This window comes from Stegostoma tigrinum, chromosome 35 (assembly GCF_030684315.1).
Source record: "Stegostoma tigrinum isolate sSteTig4 chromosome 35, sSteTig4.hap1, whole genome shotgun sequence".
NCBI lineage: Eukaryota > Metazoa > Chordata > Chondrichthyes > Orectolobiformes > Stegostomatidae > Stegostoma > Stegostoma tigrinum.
The window spans coordinates 16,614,919-16,633,095 of NC_081388.1; the positions used below are offsets into that span (position 1 = coordinate 16,614,919).

General features: G+C 42.9%; 2 protein-coding genes across 3 annotated transcripts in view; one reads left to right on the forward strand and one right to left on the reverse strand.

Moving 5' to 3' along the window:
- Nucleotides 1-2,545, forward strand: part of farsa (phenylalanyl-tRNA synthetase subunit alpha) — a 28,064-nt gene extending 25,519 nt beyond the window's left edge. For both annotated transcript variants that reach the window (XM_059640056.1, XM_059640057.1), the window contains one exon: nucleotides 1,755-2,545. In XM_059640056.1, the coding sequence (XP_059496039.1) occupies nucleotides 1,755-1,860 (106 nt within the window). In that variant the 3' untranslated portion in view covers nucleotides 1,861-2,545. The remainder of the gene's footprint in view (nucleotides 1-1,754) is intronic.
- On the reverse strand, nucleotides 1,644-13,004 carry LOC125447473 (small integral membrane protein 44-like). Its single transcript, XM_048521846.2, has 2 exons — nucleotides 11,858-13,004; nucleotides 1,644-4,254 (listed from the first exon to the last, which is right to left on the reverse strand). The coding sequence occupies exons 1-2, from the start codon at nucleotides 12,096-12,098 to the stop codon at nucleotides 4,103-4,105; spliced, it is 393 nt and encodes a 130-aa protein (XP_048377803.2). The 5' UTR covers nucleotides 12,099-13,004; the 3' UTR covers nucleotides 1,644-4,102.
- Between the last annotated feature and the right edge of the window lie 5,173 nt (nucleotides 13,005-18,177).

Sequence of the window (18,177 nt, forward strand, 5' to 3'; positions counted from 1 at the left end):
GTCATTGGATATTATGCGTACTTTTGGTAGTGAAAACAATTGGAGTGGCAATTCAAAGAGCTGATGCATAGGCGATGGGCTGAAAGGCCTCCGAAGTAGACAGAGCAGGTTAAGACTGTACTGGTGCTTGCTATACCCTTTCATAATGATCGTTGCTAACCTCCTTTATTTCCCCTTTCTACCTACATCCTTTGATTCTCTGAGAGACTAAAAATGCATTTGTCCCAGCCTTATCTATACTTAACGTAGAGCATCCACAACCCTCTAGGATAGAAAATTCCAAAGATTCAGCTTTCCTGAGTGTAGAAATGTTTCCATGTTTACTGCACTCTAAGATTCTATCTGTATCTAGAGACCTTCGCGCGTAGTGCAACACTTGCACAAAAATGTTCAATGGCAATAAACCAATACAAATTTTCTTTATCAACGCCATGCTTCCTATCCCAGAACATAGTTTTCATAAACATGACGAGTTTGTTTTTTTGTTTGATAGCTTCTAATGCAAGCATGCTGTTTGTTAAATGTCCATTGATCCATAGTTGACATCCAGGCAGTCAAGGTATTTGGTTCAGAGATAGTAGGAACTGCCAATGCTGGAGAATCTGAGATAACACGGTGTGAAGCTGGATGAACACAGCAGGCCAAGCAGCATCAGAGGAGCAGGAAAGTTTGACGTTTCGGGTCAAGACCCTTCTTCAGAAAGGTATTTGGTACACTTGCTTTTATTGGTCAGTAGGAGTTAGGATGCACAGGATGTTGTTTCGGCCGCTACTGGAATACTGCATTCAATTCTCGACTCCCTGCTGTAGGAAAGATATTGTTAAACTTGAAACAGTGCAGAAGAGATTTACAAGGATGTAGCTGGGGTTAGAAGGTTTGAGCTTATAGGAAAAGGCTGAACAGGCTGGGGCTATTTTCCCTGGAACATCAGAGGTTGAGGGGTGACCTTATAGAGGTTTATAAAATTATGAGGGGCATGGATAGGGTGAATAGCCAAGGTCTTTTCCCCAGCGTAGGGGTGTCCAAAACTAGAGGGCTTAGGTTTAAGGTGAGAGGGGGAAAAAATTAAAAGGGATCTGAAGGGCAACTTTTTCACACAGGATAGTGCGCAAGTGGAATGAGCTGCCAGAGGAACTGGTGGAGACTGGTACAATTACAACATTTATAAGACAAATGGATGGATATATGAATAGGAAGGGTTTAGCAGGATATGGGGCAAATGCTGGCAAATTTTCAGTGAAAATTCAGTCTTTATGTTGAGTGATTGGAATATGTCCAGATTGGTTGACTCTTGGCTGTTAGTCACTTGAGAGATTGTAACAGATTATCACTGATATTCCAGGCTTATCAATAGGAAAATTCCAGCTGGGATAAGAGGGTATTATTGGAAGACGTAGCATTGCAATCAGAATAACATTGAAACCAAAGACTAAATATGGGACTAGATTAATTTGATGTCTGGTTGTCATGGACAAGTCGGACCAAAGGGTAAGTTTCCATGCTGTACAGCTCTATGACTCTATCTTGGGTTGTGCTTTATAAAATTTCCAGTGTGTTATCTTCCCAATGACTTTTGCCTTCATCTCGATCTCAATCAACACAAAAAGTGAAGGGTCTAGGCCCGAAATGTCAGCTTTCCTGCTCCTCTGGTGCTGCTTGGCCTGCTGTGTTCATCCAGCTGTGCACCTTCTTATCATAGAATATCCGAGATCTGAGTTTAAATTTTGCAGTTTTTTTTTATTATTGCTTTCCAGGCCAACCATGATCAAGTATGGCATCAACAACATCCGTGAGCTGGTGGGACATAAGGTGAACCTGCAGATGGTGTACGATAGCCCAGTATGCCGCCTGGATCCCTAGCGTTCAGCACAAACTGACTCTTTCTGAAGTGTGTGCTCTACACATCTTTAGCCTGAGAAAAGTTTTCACTATATTTATGTTTGGGAGATTAGGGGAGAGGCAGAGTAAAATTTTGGGCTTTCTAGCCCTGGGAAATGGCTTACTATCACTTGGCCTTACTATTTCACTGCCTCAGCTAAAATCACAGTGTTCATGTTCCAGTTATTTTTAAGTTGGTCCTTTAAAACATCGCATGGAGTTGACACATGAACTTTGGTTATTGTGGAAACATGAGAGACATCAAATTGAAATAGCAGTGGAAGCTGGAATTGAACTGCAAGTCAGTTGAAGTAAAAAGTTTAATTTTTTAATGTTTGGACTGTTACCCAAATTGTTCTTATTGGCTAGGTACACTGGAACCTTATCTAATTAGCACTATACAGAGCATAGTATGACATCATGAACTAGCTCAAAGGAAGCAGTGTTTTTAGTCATTGTGCAATCCTTTTTTTATAATTAGTTCTGGTCATGGCCCCTTTCCTTTCTTTGTTTTATACAGTGAGGCCTTCTGAAAGGCTGTCACTGTGGCATATACCTCATTAACAATGTCTTGATTCCCGGGCAGTATGTTTATAACAGCCATCTTGTATCAGAAATTTAAATGGGAACTGTAATCCAAAGCAATAAATGGAGCAAAACTAAAGTATATTCTATGGTGTTTCATTTCTTGGTCAATTAACCCCAAGATCTGCCTTAGTTTTATTTTCAGTGAAAATTCAGTCTTTACGTTGAGTGATTGGAATATGTCCAGATTGGTTGACTCTTGGCTGTTAGTCACTTGAGAGATTGTAACAGATTATCACTGCTATTCTAGGTTTATCAATAGGAAAATTCCAGCTGGGATAAGATGGTATTATTGGAAGAGGTAGCATTGCAATCAGAATAACATTGAAACCAAAGACTAACAAATTTTACACCTCTGAGTAACCAGACACCCACCTAAAGTTTCTTTATAAAATATTGAATCTATTCAGACTGACAGCCAGTGCCGGTCTTGCAGACAAAGAATGTTTAATAAAGCTTGGAATAGGAACAATTGCGCTCTGGAAGATATTGCCAGCATTTCCATAAACAATTCTAGGGGTTGGGAAGAGCAGCACATGGTAAGAATGGATTTGTAAGAGTTATTTTAATTGGCTTGTTTGGTTATGTTGTGAAACACCTGCAGCTCAGGTAGGACTTGAATCTGGACCTTCTGGCTCAGATAGGGGATGCTGTCGCAGAGCCAGACAAGCCCAGGGTCTCATAGGATGTGGCACCATACTAAATCACTCATTCAAGTTAACAATCGATAATTTTTCAGTGCAGTTTCACTTGACCAGCATAGGACCCTTTTGACGCTATGACATGTCATCACTTATACCTGTTCGTTGCCAAGTGCTGCCAGCATGGCCATTGGTTAAGTGCTGCTGAGATGCTGCAGTCATGTGGGTGGAAACTGCTGAAAGGAGCCCAAAGCCTAGAACATTTGCTTGAAGTAACAGAATTTCATAGGTGTGCAAGCCTTTGGGGTAGATACAACAGGAAATTATTCAAATATGAGGAGAGATGAGCTAAGAGGAAGGATTGATGCTAATTGCAGCCAAGACAGCAAGCAAATTAAGCAAAATATATAAAACACTCTGAAGATAAATTCCAAATATTTCATTGATATAAGGAAGAATATTGGAAGAAATGGTTTTGAGGATAAGCTAGAGAAAAATGCAGGAAAAAATGCCTTTGTACACATATCTGGAATAGCCTGATCAGGAGGGAATTGTGACCTAGCCTCTAGAGGCATTCAAAAAAAATTGGATTCTCATATAGCAGAGCTAAAATTGCAAAATGTGAGGTTTGAGGGTTAAATTCATTTGATGCTCCCTCCGATGAAGTAACTTGGGATAGTTTGCCCTATGTTAAAAGGTGCTATATAAATGCACAGCTTTCCCTTGACAACTTGCCATTCTATTCATAAATGCAGTGGCCATGTGTTTTTGTTATATATATGTATATATTGTACAGTTAATTCTGCTACATCCGGAAATACATTAAGGTTTCAGAAAGTCACAAGTTAATTTGTCAACATTCGGCTTACAAGAAACTAACTCAGTGGTGATGGCAGCTGATGTCATTAGACTGAATTCAGTTGGTGCTCGTGATGGTATGAGGATTTTTCAGTTTGAGTCCTCTTTGGTTAATCCATCCCTCGATTCCTAGTTGGAAGTCATGTCTGTTGTGGTAAATGCAGTGTTTGGTTTTCTTCTGGGATTTGGATTGCCTCCTGATTCTGGAGCGGGTACAGCAGTGTTTCACGAGTGATGCACTTCAGGTCATTGCCAGTCTCTGTGTCATGCTGCCTTGGACCAAATATGCAATCTGTTGGGAAACACATTGTGAAAAGAAAACTTCAAGTGACTAATTTCTACCTAGTGCTATAGAATGATACAGCATGGAGGTCACACTACCCACTGGAGAGCCACAAGTTTGTCCTATTTCTCCTGCCCTTTCTCCACATCCCTACACTCCCCACTTCGAATATTTATTCCAATTCCATTTTACAAGTTATTTAATATGTTTCACCACTCTTAAGCTCTTATGTTCCACATGGCCTAACATGCAAGACTGAAAATATCTCTTCTAGGGCTCATTTCCCAGCAATTTGAAAGGTTGTTCAAGAATGGAAGGTAACCTTGTATTTCACCAGCAGCCTTAGCATTCACAAAATAACCCAAAGCACTCCACCTGATTTTACGCTAAATTGTTATGGTTAAGAAAATTAAGTAACCAATTTGCATCAAGCATAATTTATGCAAAATGCAAATGAGAAATTAGCAGATGTGGTTATGCTGGTTGACACATAAATATTGGACAAGAAACAGGATGGACCCATTGCTTATCTTTGAGCTGTCCCACGAAGGTTGGCTTAACAACCCATCTGATTCCATACTGCATCACAGCCTTAGCCTGGATTCTATGCTGGAACAGACTTTAGCTCTATGACCTTACAAAGCCATACCTGTAACCAACTAAGTCTGTGTAACATGGGTACTGAGCACAGAGCTGGAGAACATGAGACACAGCTGACCAGACCTATGTTTTTTTTTATTTTAGAAATTCTGAATTTATAGATCCCAAGGAGCTGTAGTGACAATGAATTGTGACTAAAGTTTGTCACTTATTACGGAGCAGGCAATTTTGTTTCAGGATTGCTAAGTGAAATAAGTTGGAAAAGGGTTCAGCAGCTAGCATGGGATGGGGAAGTTACAGTCATTATACCCTCCTTAAACTTGGTAGTCTTTGTTCTTGAGTGGGATGAGGATATCACTGCCAGACCCAGCATCTGTTGCTCATCCTTAATTGCTACATATGAGTGCCTTGCTTGGCCATTTCTGAGAGGAGTTAGGAATCAGCAATTTTGCCATGTACTTGGAGTTGCATTTAGATCAGATTGGGTAGGGACAACAGATTTCCTTCCCTAATGGATGTTTGTGAACCAGAAAGGTTTTTGCAACAATTGAGTTGTTGCTGCGGTCACCATTACTGATGTAATCAAATCTGGGCCTAGTTCTAACACCCAGACTTTTACATTGAAAGTAAAATAACTGCTTTCTGTGGTCAGGTGGATTCAGGCAAACAAAGTATTATAGAGATTTGGCTTTTAGTTGCCTGATGTTATAATTTTCTGAATCATACATAGTTTGGGATAGTGGGAGTTAATCTGGCTCCTAATGCAGCCAGATTGTTACAAAATCTCAGCCTGTCCATCAGTTCTTAAATCTGGTTTCCAATAGTCCTGAGACATTGCCCCACCCCATGTGAACATTCCCTTTCTGAAAGCTACAATTGAACCTAATTCTGCCATCTTATTTGAGCAACATATTCCTCATCATAACTTATTTTGGAAGAAAATAACAGCTCTTCACCTTAATTTCTTTGCCAGTCATCTTAAATCTGTTTGCTGTCTTGCCACTTCCTGTCTTTTTTTAAAATCACTTGACTATCATGGACTCGTAGAGGTGTACAGCACAGAAACAGATCCTTGTCCATGGCATTCAGATATTCTACATTAAACTGGTCCCATTTGCCAGCATTTGGTCCCGATCCCTCTGAACCCTCCCTATACATGTACCCATCCAGATGCCTTTTAAATGTTGTAATTGTACCAGCTTCCATCACTTCCTCTGGCAGCTCATTCCATACACACACCACCCTCTGCATAGAAAAAGTTGCCCCTTAGGCCCCTTTTAAATCTTTCCCGTCTCAGGTTAAATCTATGCCCTTTAGTTTTGGACTCTTCTACCCTATGGAAAAGACCTTGGCTATTCACCCTATCCAAGCCCCTCATGATTGTTTTCCTCTATAAGGTCACCCTTCATCTTTCACTCCAGGAACTGTCTCGAGAATAATCCAGTTTTTCCATTTCCTTGATACACACACATCTGATTTGAGGGGTTAGTGTTGCTGGATATTAATATTGTACAACTGTGTGCTTTGAACCTAGATCCCCAGAAAAATACTTGGATTAACAATCTACTGATAATACCAATAAACCATTGCCTCCTGTTAACATCTTTTTAACCATTTTAGAGAATCTCTGCTAAATAATTCCAAGAGGTTCCATCAGTGCAACCAGTACAACATTTTCATCAGCAGTAACCAGTTCCCAATTTGCCGAGACCTTCAATACAGATTGCCCAGGATGAGACTGGGCATTGGATTATTACATTTCCGGTCACATTAATGACAACAAACTGCTGCTTTTCAATCCCAAAGGTTCAGTTTTATACACTATTTTACTGTACTTTCTCCACAACATAGAACATTACAGCACAGCACAGTACAGGCCCTTCGGCCCTCAATGTTGTGCCGACCTGTCATACCGATCTGAAGCCCATCTAACCTACACTATTCCATGTACGTCCATATGCTCATCCAATGATGACTTAAATGTACCTAAAGTTGGCGAATCTACTACCGTTGAAGGCAAAGCGTTCCATTCCCTTACTACTCTCTGAGTAAGGGAACTACCTCTGACATCTGTCCTATATCTTTCACCCCTCAATTTAAAGCTATGCCCCCTCGTGCTTGCCGTCACCATCCTAGGAAAAAGGCTCTCCCTATCCACCCTATCTAACCCACTGATTATTTTATATGTCTCAATTAAGTCACCTCTCAACCTTCTCTCTAACGAAAACAGCCTCAATTCCCTCAACCTTTCCTCGTAAGACCTTCCCTCCATACCAGGCAACATCCTAGTAAATCTCCTCTGCACCCTTTCCAAAGCGTCCACATCCTTCTTATAATGCGGTGACCAGAACTGTACGCAATACTCCAGGTGCGGCCGCACCAGAGTTTTGTACAGCTGCAGCATAACCTCTTGTTTCCGGAACTCGATCCCTCTATTAATAAAAGCTAAAACACTGTATGCCTTCTTAACAGCCCTGTCAACCTGGGTGGCAACTTTCAAGGATCTGTGTACATGGACACCGAGATCTCTCTGCTCATCTACACTACCAAGAATCTTACCATTAGCCCAGTGCTTTGCCTTCTGGTTACTCCTACCAAAGTGCATCACCTCACAGTTGTCTGCATTAAACTCCATTTGCCACCTCTCAGCCCAGCTCTGCAGCTTATCTATGTCTCTCTGCAACCTACAGCATCCTTCGTTAATTTGAAAACAAGATGCTGTAAAAACACAGCAAGTTTGCAGCAAATAGTGGAGACAACAACCTAGTTCACGTTTTGGAGAAAAGCTCTATTCGACTTGAAACATTAACTCTCGTTTCTGTCTCCCCAAATGCTGCTGAATTGCTCTAGCCCTTCTGATTTATCCCCACATCCACAGCGTTTTATTTAAAGTATGAAACTGCTTTACAGCTTTGTGGCCAGTAGGACTGAGGGTTATTCTCAACAAATAATTGAGTATAGCTGATCATCGGTCGCATTGCTTGAATGTTGCACTGTGCTAGAAGAACGATATCTCATTTTCCACTTGGGGGCCCTGCAGCCCTCAGGACTCAATATTCAGTTTAATGCTTTTGCAGCCTGAACATCTTGTTCTATGCCCTATATCCACTTACACGCCCAGCAATGACATGGGCCACTTTCAGCACAGTCAGTCCAATCTCACCCACTCATGGTCCCCATTGTCAGCTTTTCTCCTTCCCTATTAACTATGCATCATCATCTTGTCCACCTAACTCCTTCTCTCTCAAACAATAAAACAGAAGTTGTTGGAAAATCTCAGCAGATTTGGCAGCATCTGTGAAGGAAAAAGACAAGAGTTAACGTTTCGTGTTCAGTGACCCTTCCTCAGAACTGATGGTGGCTGGGAAAATGTCAGTTTATATGCAGAAAATAGGGAGGTAGGTGGGGGAGGGAGTAAACAATAGAGCCTTAAGAGAGAGGAAGACAGTTGGACAGAAAAAGGAGTTGGTAACAATCAGGCTGGGAGAGTAAATAGTTGTTAATGGGGACAATTAGTGACTTACAACAGGTATTGTCATGGCAGGCTGTGATAACAAGGTCTGGCTTTTGGTGTGGAGGGTTGGGACATTGGAGAGTTTTGGCCCTAAAATTATTGAACTTGATATCGAGTCTGGAGGGCTGCAGGGTTCCTAAGCAGAAAATGAAGTTTCAGACCTGCTGAGCTTCTGTGTTTATTTCTGATTTGCAGCATCTGCTGTTCTTTCAGTTTTTATTCTCTCACAGCCCCCAGCCCTCCACCTCTCCCACACTCTGTCGCTCTAACTCTTGGTTTCTCTTTCTTTGGGATCCATCTCTCCGTTTTCCTCTCCTCACCCCTGTCTTCAGCAGGTCCACTACCTTTTCCTACCTACTATCAGTCCTGAAGAAGGGTCACTGGCTCAACATGTTAACTCTGCTTTCCCTCCACAAATGCTGCCAGACCTGCTGAGTGTCCAGAAATTTCAGTTTTTTTGCTGCAACCAGCTGGAGAGGTTGAACTGGGTGATGCACAGATGTAGTATTCTGCTGCTTATTTGAACTGTCCGCAAATTGGATTGCCTTTTTAAAGACCATAACATCGGATTGATGTGAATAGAGTCAAAATTCTTTGTTCTGAGAAATACTGAGTGACTAGCAAGATTGGGGTTTGTGGTGGAAGAGGTGTTTATACAGATGTGCAGTCACTCCACTCTCCATGGTGTAACAACAATACATTTCTCAGATCAAGCATCATTTTTTGATCACACATGATACTGAATAAGACACCCACAAGTGAGGTGATTAAAACCATTGCTGCTATTAAACAAGACTTGCTGAGGTCTGGGAAGCTTTTAATCCAAATGCGTGTGGCTTATGTAAAGGTCAGCCACTTCAATGGTAGCATGCTGTTCAACTGTTAATTGCATTGATTTATCAGGGTGCAACTGAATAATTCATTTCAGCAGATCACATGGTTTAAGGTATTAATCCCCTCCCAATGTATTACAAGACAGTGACTGGGAGTTATCTAAGTTTAGTTCCTAGGCAGTGTGATGTTTTGTGACTACAACTGTTGCTGAAGTCTCAAAGTATCACTCTGAGACAAGGGGTATTGTTCTTCACATGTGATCATAACATACTTAATTATAACAAAAACAAATTTGCTGGAAAAGCTCAGCGGGTCTGGCAGCTTCCGTGTAGGACGAAACAGTGAATGTTTTGGGTCCGATGACCCTTTCTGAGAACCCGGACCTGAAACATTAACACTGTTTTTTCCTTCGCAGATGCTGCCAGACCCGCTGAGCTTTTCCAGCAACTTTGTTTTTATTCCTGATTTACAGTGTCCGCAAAGTTTTTCTGGTTTATGTCTAATTATAAGTTGGATGTTGTAGTCTTTAAGGTGACCTAACCTAACATAGTGTAGAAATGGATGTATCAGTGGCCACCCCATGTGTTATGCCACACAAGGGTCACCTGGTTCAATATCTATTAAAATAATGGGTCATTGCCTAGGTACTGAGGTATGGTACAACTGGAAACAACCTCCTGGGGCTGAAGGATGTGGATCATCTTTGGTCAGCACAACACAGACTGGGAGTAGCATCAACTGTGATGGTTGCCTTGGTCAAGTAGTCTGCCAGTTATTCAAAGGCTGGGCATTGGCATGAGGCTAGCCCACGTACAACTATGCCTCTATGGAAGTTGTACCTTGAGGAGGGAGAGAGATCACCAGAACGAAACATTGAAGTACTCCTGTATTGATCATGTTCCTACTGGTAAAATAGCAACTAACTAAGATATGTGCATCTTGCTTAGACAGGTATCCTTTGAGAGTGAAAGGCAAAGAAAGAAAAGTGTTACCCTGGCCTTAATTCCTTTCAAGTGCATTTTCTGATGGCCAGAGCATTTTTTCCTGTTCAGACAGCACCTCCTTCCACACTGGTGAATCTAGCCCAGTGACATTTCCTCAGCCAACCCGATTCGAGGAGTTACTGTTACTGGATCTTAATATGATGCAACTGTTAACCCAGCATCTATTGAGAGCTGCAGAGTTAAATCAGGTAACCGTAATTGACTAGTCTCATAACACTACAAAACAGATTTACATTAGAGGAACGATATCAGCATATTATGTATTGGATTGCAAGTAATTAATAGATTTTTACAGCTCTCTGTAAAGCCAACATAATGATTTTTTTTGGAGTGTGTTAATCTTTTGCAGGCACTCAGTGTGGTGATGTTGTTCATTCTTGGGCTGTAGGGTATTGCTGGCAATGTCAGGATTTATTGCCCTTCCCCAAGTCTTGTTGAAAGATGGTGGTGAATCAGCACCTTGAACCGCTGCAGTATGTCTATGGTGTCAGTGCACCCACAGAGCTGTCCAAGAAGGGATTTACATGGTTTGATCCAGCAATGGTGAAGAAATGGTGATTTAGTTTCCAAACAAGCTAGTGTGTACGTTAGAGGATAAACTACAAGAGCTGGTGTTCCTGTGTGGCTGTCACCCTTAGCCCAGGTAGTCATAAATATCCTGGGAGTGGAAGGTCTGCCAAAAGCATCTGCAAGCAGGTTTTAAAAAGTGACGCACTAATCTGTTTTTCTGGTGCCATAAATTGGCTATGACGGCCGGGAGACTCCTTGGTCTCACTGGTATTTTATGATCTGATTAGATAGTTGAGATTAAGTAATATCTAATCCTAGATGTAACAAAGCAGCAACCTCATAACCATATGGCAGATTGTCAACTGTGAGGAAAAGTGGTGGAAGTGTAAGCGTTACACAGACTCTGGGACTTCTATTCCCTTGTTGATTTTTAGCATGACCATCTCCAACAGAAGTGAATCTATCACCCTTTGACATTCAATAGCATTGCCATCACTGAATTCCCCATGATTAAAATCCTGCAGGTTACCATTGACCAGAAACTCAACTGGACTAGCCACATTAATACAATGGCTACAAGAGCAAGCCAGATGCTAGGAATACTGTGGCAAGTATCTCAGCTCTTGATTTCCAAGGCCTGTCCACATTTACCAAGTACAAGCCAGGAGTGTGATGGAATACTCCCCACTTGTCTGGATGAGTGCAGCTCTGATAATACTTAAGAAGCATGACACCATCCTTAGATAACACCTTCCAAACCCACAACCACTTCCATCTAGAAGGACAAGGGCAGCAGATATATGGATACACCCACCCATTGCAAGGACCCCTCCAAGACAACTTGCTGGCCTGACTTGGAAATATATCACAGTTCCTTCGGGATCACTTGGTCAAAATCATGGAAATCCCTCTCTAGGGGCACTGTGGGCTAACCTGCAGCACAGGGACTGCAGCAGTTCAAAGCAGCTCGCCTTATCAATGGGAATCAGGGACGGGCAATAAATGCTAGCATATCCCCCGTAAAAAAAATGAAAACACGAATCTCCTTGACTCCCTGCGCTCTGATACCTTAAGGCCACAAATTCCAAAGCAAAAAGCATTTCGCTCCCCAGCAAGTGATAAATGCTGATAGTTGCTGACCTGAACTCACCTGCAAAGTCGTGTGCGAGGTCTTTAAGGAGATGGCCCACGATGGCATAAGCTACTGCCACCACCACCAGGGCCGCCGTAAGTAGGTAGAGCACAGCTTTGGGCAGAGGGATGAGTTCTTTCTGAGGGGGTTTGTAGTCGCTATAGAGCACATCGCTGGACGGCAGCGAGTACTGGAACGCGTGGCCCAGCGCTTCTGTCAAATTGGCGTTCCCTGTGGGCAGACTCGAGACTTGCTCCATGGCTGCAGGTCCGTCCAAGGTGTGAGCTGAAATTTCCCCCTCTCAGGGTGAAGGGCGCCGCTGAGAACCGTCCTACAGAGTGAAGATTGATGGTGCACCGTTGGTTTGAACCCAGTTTTGCTTCATATTTGTAAGCATGTTAAAGCTTCTGACCCCCTTCTCCCAGTCCCAAAGCCTATATTCTGCGCAGCTTTCACTGCCTGGGAACGTTCAGCTGGCTGTTAGCGGCAGCAGGCTGTGTATCGAGACTTAACTGGAGCTGTTCCCTCCAACAGATCCTTCTCTGACACTGGTGCCAGAACAGCGCTTTGTCTACCGAGCTGCTAAAGTTCGACTGTTCATCAGCAAATCACATCAATCCTGGGCGGTCCTTAAACCTGTCCCATTTTTGGGGAGGCAAAGACACGATAAAGTGAAATATCGAGGGGGATAAAGGGACGGAATCAGAAAACCGAAGACGCAAAAAACCTTTAAAAAAAGAGGGAAATTGTGTACTGAGCACAATGCAGGGAAAGAGACAGCCAGAAAGGGAGGACAAAGAGGTCGTCAGCTGAACGAAGCTAAATGCTGAAAAGTCTTTCTTTTTACGCAGTAACAACAGAAAGTGCTGGAGAAACTCGGCAGGTCGGGCGCAGAGAGAAAGCAGGGTTAATGTTTCGAGTCATTGCGTTGAAATTCGTGCCTTGTATCCGGCTAACACCGTCATTTCTATGTTCCCCACGTCCGACCTCTGACTGGGGTGTGTAACCAAGATGTTTCAGCAGAGAGGAGGCAGTCCTGTGGAGTGGACTGTTATCCATTACATGCGAATCAATTCCTCATGAATTTCCAAACGCTAATCTTCCAGGTGGGTTTAGGAAGCTTGGCTGAGAGCTCCCGTCAGACTGTCCAGCGGGGGGCACTCCGGCTCATTGTTCTGTCCTTGCCTGACTCTAATGTTCGATATTATTACTCCCTGATATTTACAGCATCTCCCTTGGGACCAGGTATTCTCGCACCCTATTTTACTTTAACTGATTTTTCTTTTGTTAAATCCAATTCTTCAAAGAAGACAATTTGAGCCGGATAAAAGCAAAGTGCCGAAACTTTAAAAATAGACACAGAGAAAGCTGGAGAAACCCAGTAAATTCTGGCAGCACCTGTGGAGAGAGTGAAAAAACAGAGTTAATGGTTCGAGTCCAGTGGTTTCTTCAGAACTGTCTTGGAAATAGAATCGGGCTCACCTCCATTGTCATTCTTTAATTAACCCTTTTTGGTCACTCACTGAGTTTATTATAACACAGCAGGAATCCCAGATCCCGAACTGGGGTTAAAATATGTTTAAAATTAGAATTAACACGGAGACATTAAACTAGATGCGAGTTTCAGTCCGACAAGGTGCTTTTCTAGAGACCCAGAGCCTCCAGTGTGGTACTGGGGAAATGCCCATAGATGTACAATCCTTTGGGTGAGATGTTAAACTGAGGCTCTGTTGAATCCAGGTAGAGGGGACTGCCTCACTTTTAGACCCTCACTCCTGCTTCAGGTGTTAGTGAGAGAAGTAGTATCAGATACAGAATTTATAAGTAGAAAATCAAAGGGTCACACCACTGATGAGGATCTATTAAACAAACCTAAGATGCTGGTAAATCTTTAATCAGTTACGTTTTAATTGATTAATATGTTTATGTAAATCCCCGAATTAATTTCAAGTCACTGCCCTGAGAGAACTAAGGGTTTTATCAGTGTAAAGAGGAGGTACGTTTTAGACCAGACAACACCTGTTAGGTGTGAAGCCTTGTTTAGAATCTGTTTGTGTTTTGGTTTCAAGTCTAGACTGTTATTATTTCTGAAGTGGGAATTTATAAAATGTCACATTGACCGACTGTCTATAAATTGTGTGTTTTTTGAACAAAACAAAATGTATCTGCAAATACAAATTCACACCATAGATTTACATTTGTGTGGTGGGGGGGTATAGAGAGTGAGTATTTGTATATGGGGTAGGAGAGGGTGCGTGTGTGTGTGTGAGAGAGAGAGAATGTGTGTGTTTATCTGTGCGGGAGAGAGTGTGTCTGAGTGAGGGGGAGAGAGAGAGAGAGAAAATGTGTGTGTGTGTGTGTGTGTGTGTGTGTGTGTGTGTGTGTGTGTGTGTGTGAGACATGAACCCAAGATGCCGGTCGAGGCCTTCCTCATGGATAACAAACTTGGTTATCAGCCTCTGCTTGGCAACTCTGTGTTGTTGTGCCTCCTAAAGTCCGTCTTGGTGGACATTTACCCGAAGATCCGAAGCTGAATGTCCTTGACCACTGAAGTGATCTCCCACTGGGAGGCAACATCACTGTTGACGATTGTTACGTGGTGTCCATTCATCTGCTGACATAGTGTCTGCATTGTTTCACCCATATACCATACCTCGGGGCATCCTTGCCTGCAGCGTATGAGATAGACAACGTTGCCCGAGTCACATGAGTATAGGCTGTGCACGTCTCGGGTCATGATCCCATATGTGATGGTAGTGTAGTGTCCATGTCGATGATCTGACATGTCTTACAGAGGTTTCCATGGCAGGGTTGTGTGGTGTTGTGATCGATGTTGTCCTGAAGGCTGTTTAAGGTTTGGTGGTTGTTTGAAGGCAAGAAGTGGAGGTGTGGGGAAGATGTTGGTGAGGTTCTCATCATCATCGACAATGTGTTGAAGGCTACAAAAAAAAGGCTTAGTTTCTCCTCTCCTGGGAAGTACTGGGTGACGAAGGGTACCTTATCGGATATATCCGTGTCTGTCTTCTGAGAGGGTCATTACAGTTTATCGCTGTGGCACGTCGGAACTGGCGATTGATGAGTTGAGCATCGTATCCTGTTCCTATGAGGGTGTCCTTCAACACCTTCAGGTGTCTGTCACACTCCTCCTCATCTGAACAGATCTTGTGTATGCATAGGGCTAGCCTGTAGGGGCTGGCTGTTTTAATACTTTTAGGTTGGAAGCTAGAGAAGCGCAGCATCATGAGGGTAAACGTGGGCTTGCGGTAGCGTGTGGTATTGTGGTATCTGTCTCTCTCTGATGGAGATGCGTGTCCAAGAATGAGACCAATTTGAAAGAGTAATCCATGGTAAGTCTGATGGTGGGATGAAACTTGTTGATTTTGCTTTGTAGTTGTTTCAGTGATTCCTTGCCATGAGTCCAAAGGAAGAAAGTCTTGTCAATGTATCTGGTGTATAACATTGTTCAGAGATTCTGTGCAGCAAAGAAGTCTTGTTTGAACCTGTGCATGAAAATGTTGGCATATTGGGGAGCAAATCTGGTCCCCATAGCTGTTCTGTGCATCTGGATGAAGAACTGGTTGTCGAAGGTGAAGACGTTGTGGTCGAGGATGAAGCGGATGACTTGTAGGATGCACTTGGGAATTGGCGGTATTGAGCACTGAGGCTGTTGCGGCGATGCTGTCATTGTCATAGAGTGCCGAAATGTCCATTGTGACAAGGAATGTTCCTGGTTCGACTGGTCCATGGGTGCTGAATTCATTGAGTTTGTGGATCTTTGCTCCATATTTCAACTGCCTGGTGGATAATAGCAGTGCCAGCTAAACATAATGTCTTGCTTATAAAACTCTTGTGAAATGTGATGAACTGTTGCATGAATGCAATGTCAAATTAAGGTGCAGGAACTTTACAATTCTGGTGCTGCTTTGTTATAAATTAGGTGAAAACCATCTGTCCAATAGCTCATTATTATTCAGCTCACTTTGTTTTGAAAACCCCATCTGTCCAGGCCATGTGTCGTCTGCAGAATATAATCCAGGTTGCCATTCTTAATGCAGCGCTGAAGGAACCTTGCACTCTCAGAGGTGCACATTTTGAGATGAGGTGATAAACAGAGATCCGAGTTGCCCTTTCAGGTGACCAAACAATCCCATGGGAGGCAGATGGTGCTGTAGTGGATGTGTCACTGGGCTGGTAATCGAGGGATTCCAGACTAAACGCTATGGGGCCATGGGTTCGAATCGCCCCCAAAGAAGATAGTGGAGTTTTAAATTCAATCAGTGCAATTTGTGGATTTTTGTTTTGCCATTGAAAGCTGTTGTTGCCAAAACTTTGAATGTTTTCAAGAAGGAATCATAGTTCTTAGGTCTAAAGAGATCAAAGGATATAGGGAGAAAGTGGGAAGAGTACTAAGTTAGTTGATCAGCCATAATCAATATGAATGGCAGAGCAGTGTCAAAGGGCCGAATGGCCTACTCCTGCTCCTAGTTTCTGTATTTCTAAAAGTAATTATGACCACGATACTATCATCGATTGTTGTAAAAACCAAGTGGGCCACAAATGCCCTTCAGAGAAGGACATCTGCCATCTTTATCCAGTCTGGTCTACATGTAACTCCAAACCCCAGTAATGTGGTTGACTCTAAACTGTCCCCTGATGTGGCTGAGCAAATCATTCAGTTTAAGAGCAATTAGGGATGAGCAATAAATGTTGGCCTTGTCAGTGATACCATTATCCCAGGATTTAAGAAAAGGTATTGCAAAGAAGGGCAGGGGTGTCTCCTAGATGTCCTGTAGGTAGTTATTTTAACCAACTTGCTCAGATAGGTTATGACACACCTCTGGAGCAGACTGGTCTTGAACCTGGATTGGGAGATAGGTACATTATCACTGCACCACAAGAGCCCTATTTGTGTCTGGCTAGATAGTTTTCTAATCATCCTGTTCAGAGATGTTAGCACACACCTCTGGAGAGTTGAAACTTGAACCTGGGCCTCTTAATCCAGAGGTAGGGCACTGCCATGCTGCCACAAGAGCCCTACTTTTGTAGCTGGCTACTTGCTGTACACTAATTGGCTGCCACATGTTCTACATCATAGTAACTACACTTCAGAACATGCTTATTGACTGTAAAGGATCTTTGACATGTTCATTGATTGTAAATGGTGCTACATAAATTCGTTGTCTTATCCGCATTCAGAATGATGACACCGAAGGCTGTGGAGGCCAGGTCATTGGGTACATTTAAGACTGAGATAGATATGTTCTTGGTTATCAAGGGGATCAAGGTTTATAGGGAGAAAGCAGGAGAATGGGGATGAGGAACTTATCAGCCATGATTGGATGGTGGAGCAGACTCGATGGGTCGAATGGCCTAATTTCTGCTCCTATGTCTTATGGTCTTACAGCTGCTGAGAAACCTGGCCCAATGTTAGGGCAACATGCTCTGTGTTGAGTTCAGTTTCCATTGTGTTCCGTCATTCACTTTGTCACTGGGAACTCAGCTGATTTGATCTTGAGTTCTGAAACTGAAAAAAATGAAACATTCATTTACATAGGATGTTACATTCTCAAACCACCAAAGCCTGTTTCAAATCTCATTCTCACTGAAGTGCAGTGACTGTTACAGTGTAGCATCTAGTTTGTACGCAGCAGGGTCCCAGAGACAATGAGGTAAGTGACAAATTAACCTGTTGACAGTGGAGATCGTTAGGGAATGAAATGTTGGTCAGGATGTTAGGAGCACTCCTTGCTCTTTTTATAGGGCCATCTGACCAAACTAATAGGCTCTCAGTTTAATGTTTCACTTGCAAGGTCGTGCCTCTGACAATGCATCACTTTTCTGCTCTAAAGTATCAGCCCAGCTGGCATGTTTGAGGTTAGGTGAAGAGTGTGTGATAACCAGCTGAGGCCGTGGAAGGTGCTTTACAACTCAAGCTTGTTATCTTGGCATGGGTCCTCACTTAACCAGGTCTTCACCTTTAACGGAGATGGCAAGGTGTGGAGCTGGATGAATGCAGCAGGCCAAGCAGCATCAGAGGAGCAGGAAGGCTGATGTTTCGGGCCTAGACCATTTGGGCCAACGTATTTTCACCAGGTGAGGAAGGGAGAATGGCACATATTCTATCAGTGTGTCACAGGCATTGCCTGTTCTAGTCATGTCACAGAGTATTACAGCACAGAAGCGGCCCTTCAGCCCATCTGGTCTGCCTTGGCCTATCTACACATCTCACACTTTCCAGCATTTGGATCATGACCTTCAATGTTATGACATTTGAAGTGCTCATCCAAGTACTTGTTGAAAGATTTTGAGGTTTCTTGCTTCAATTGCAGCACCAGTAG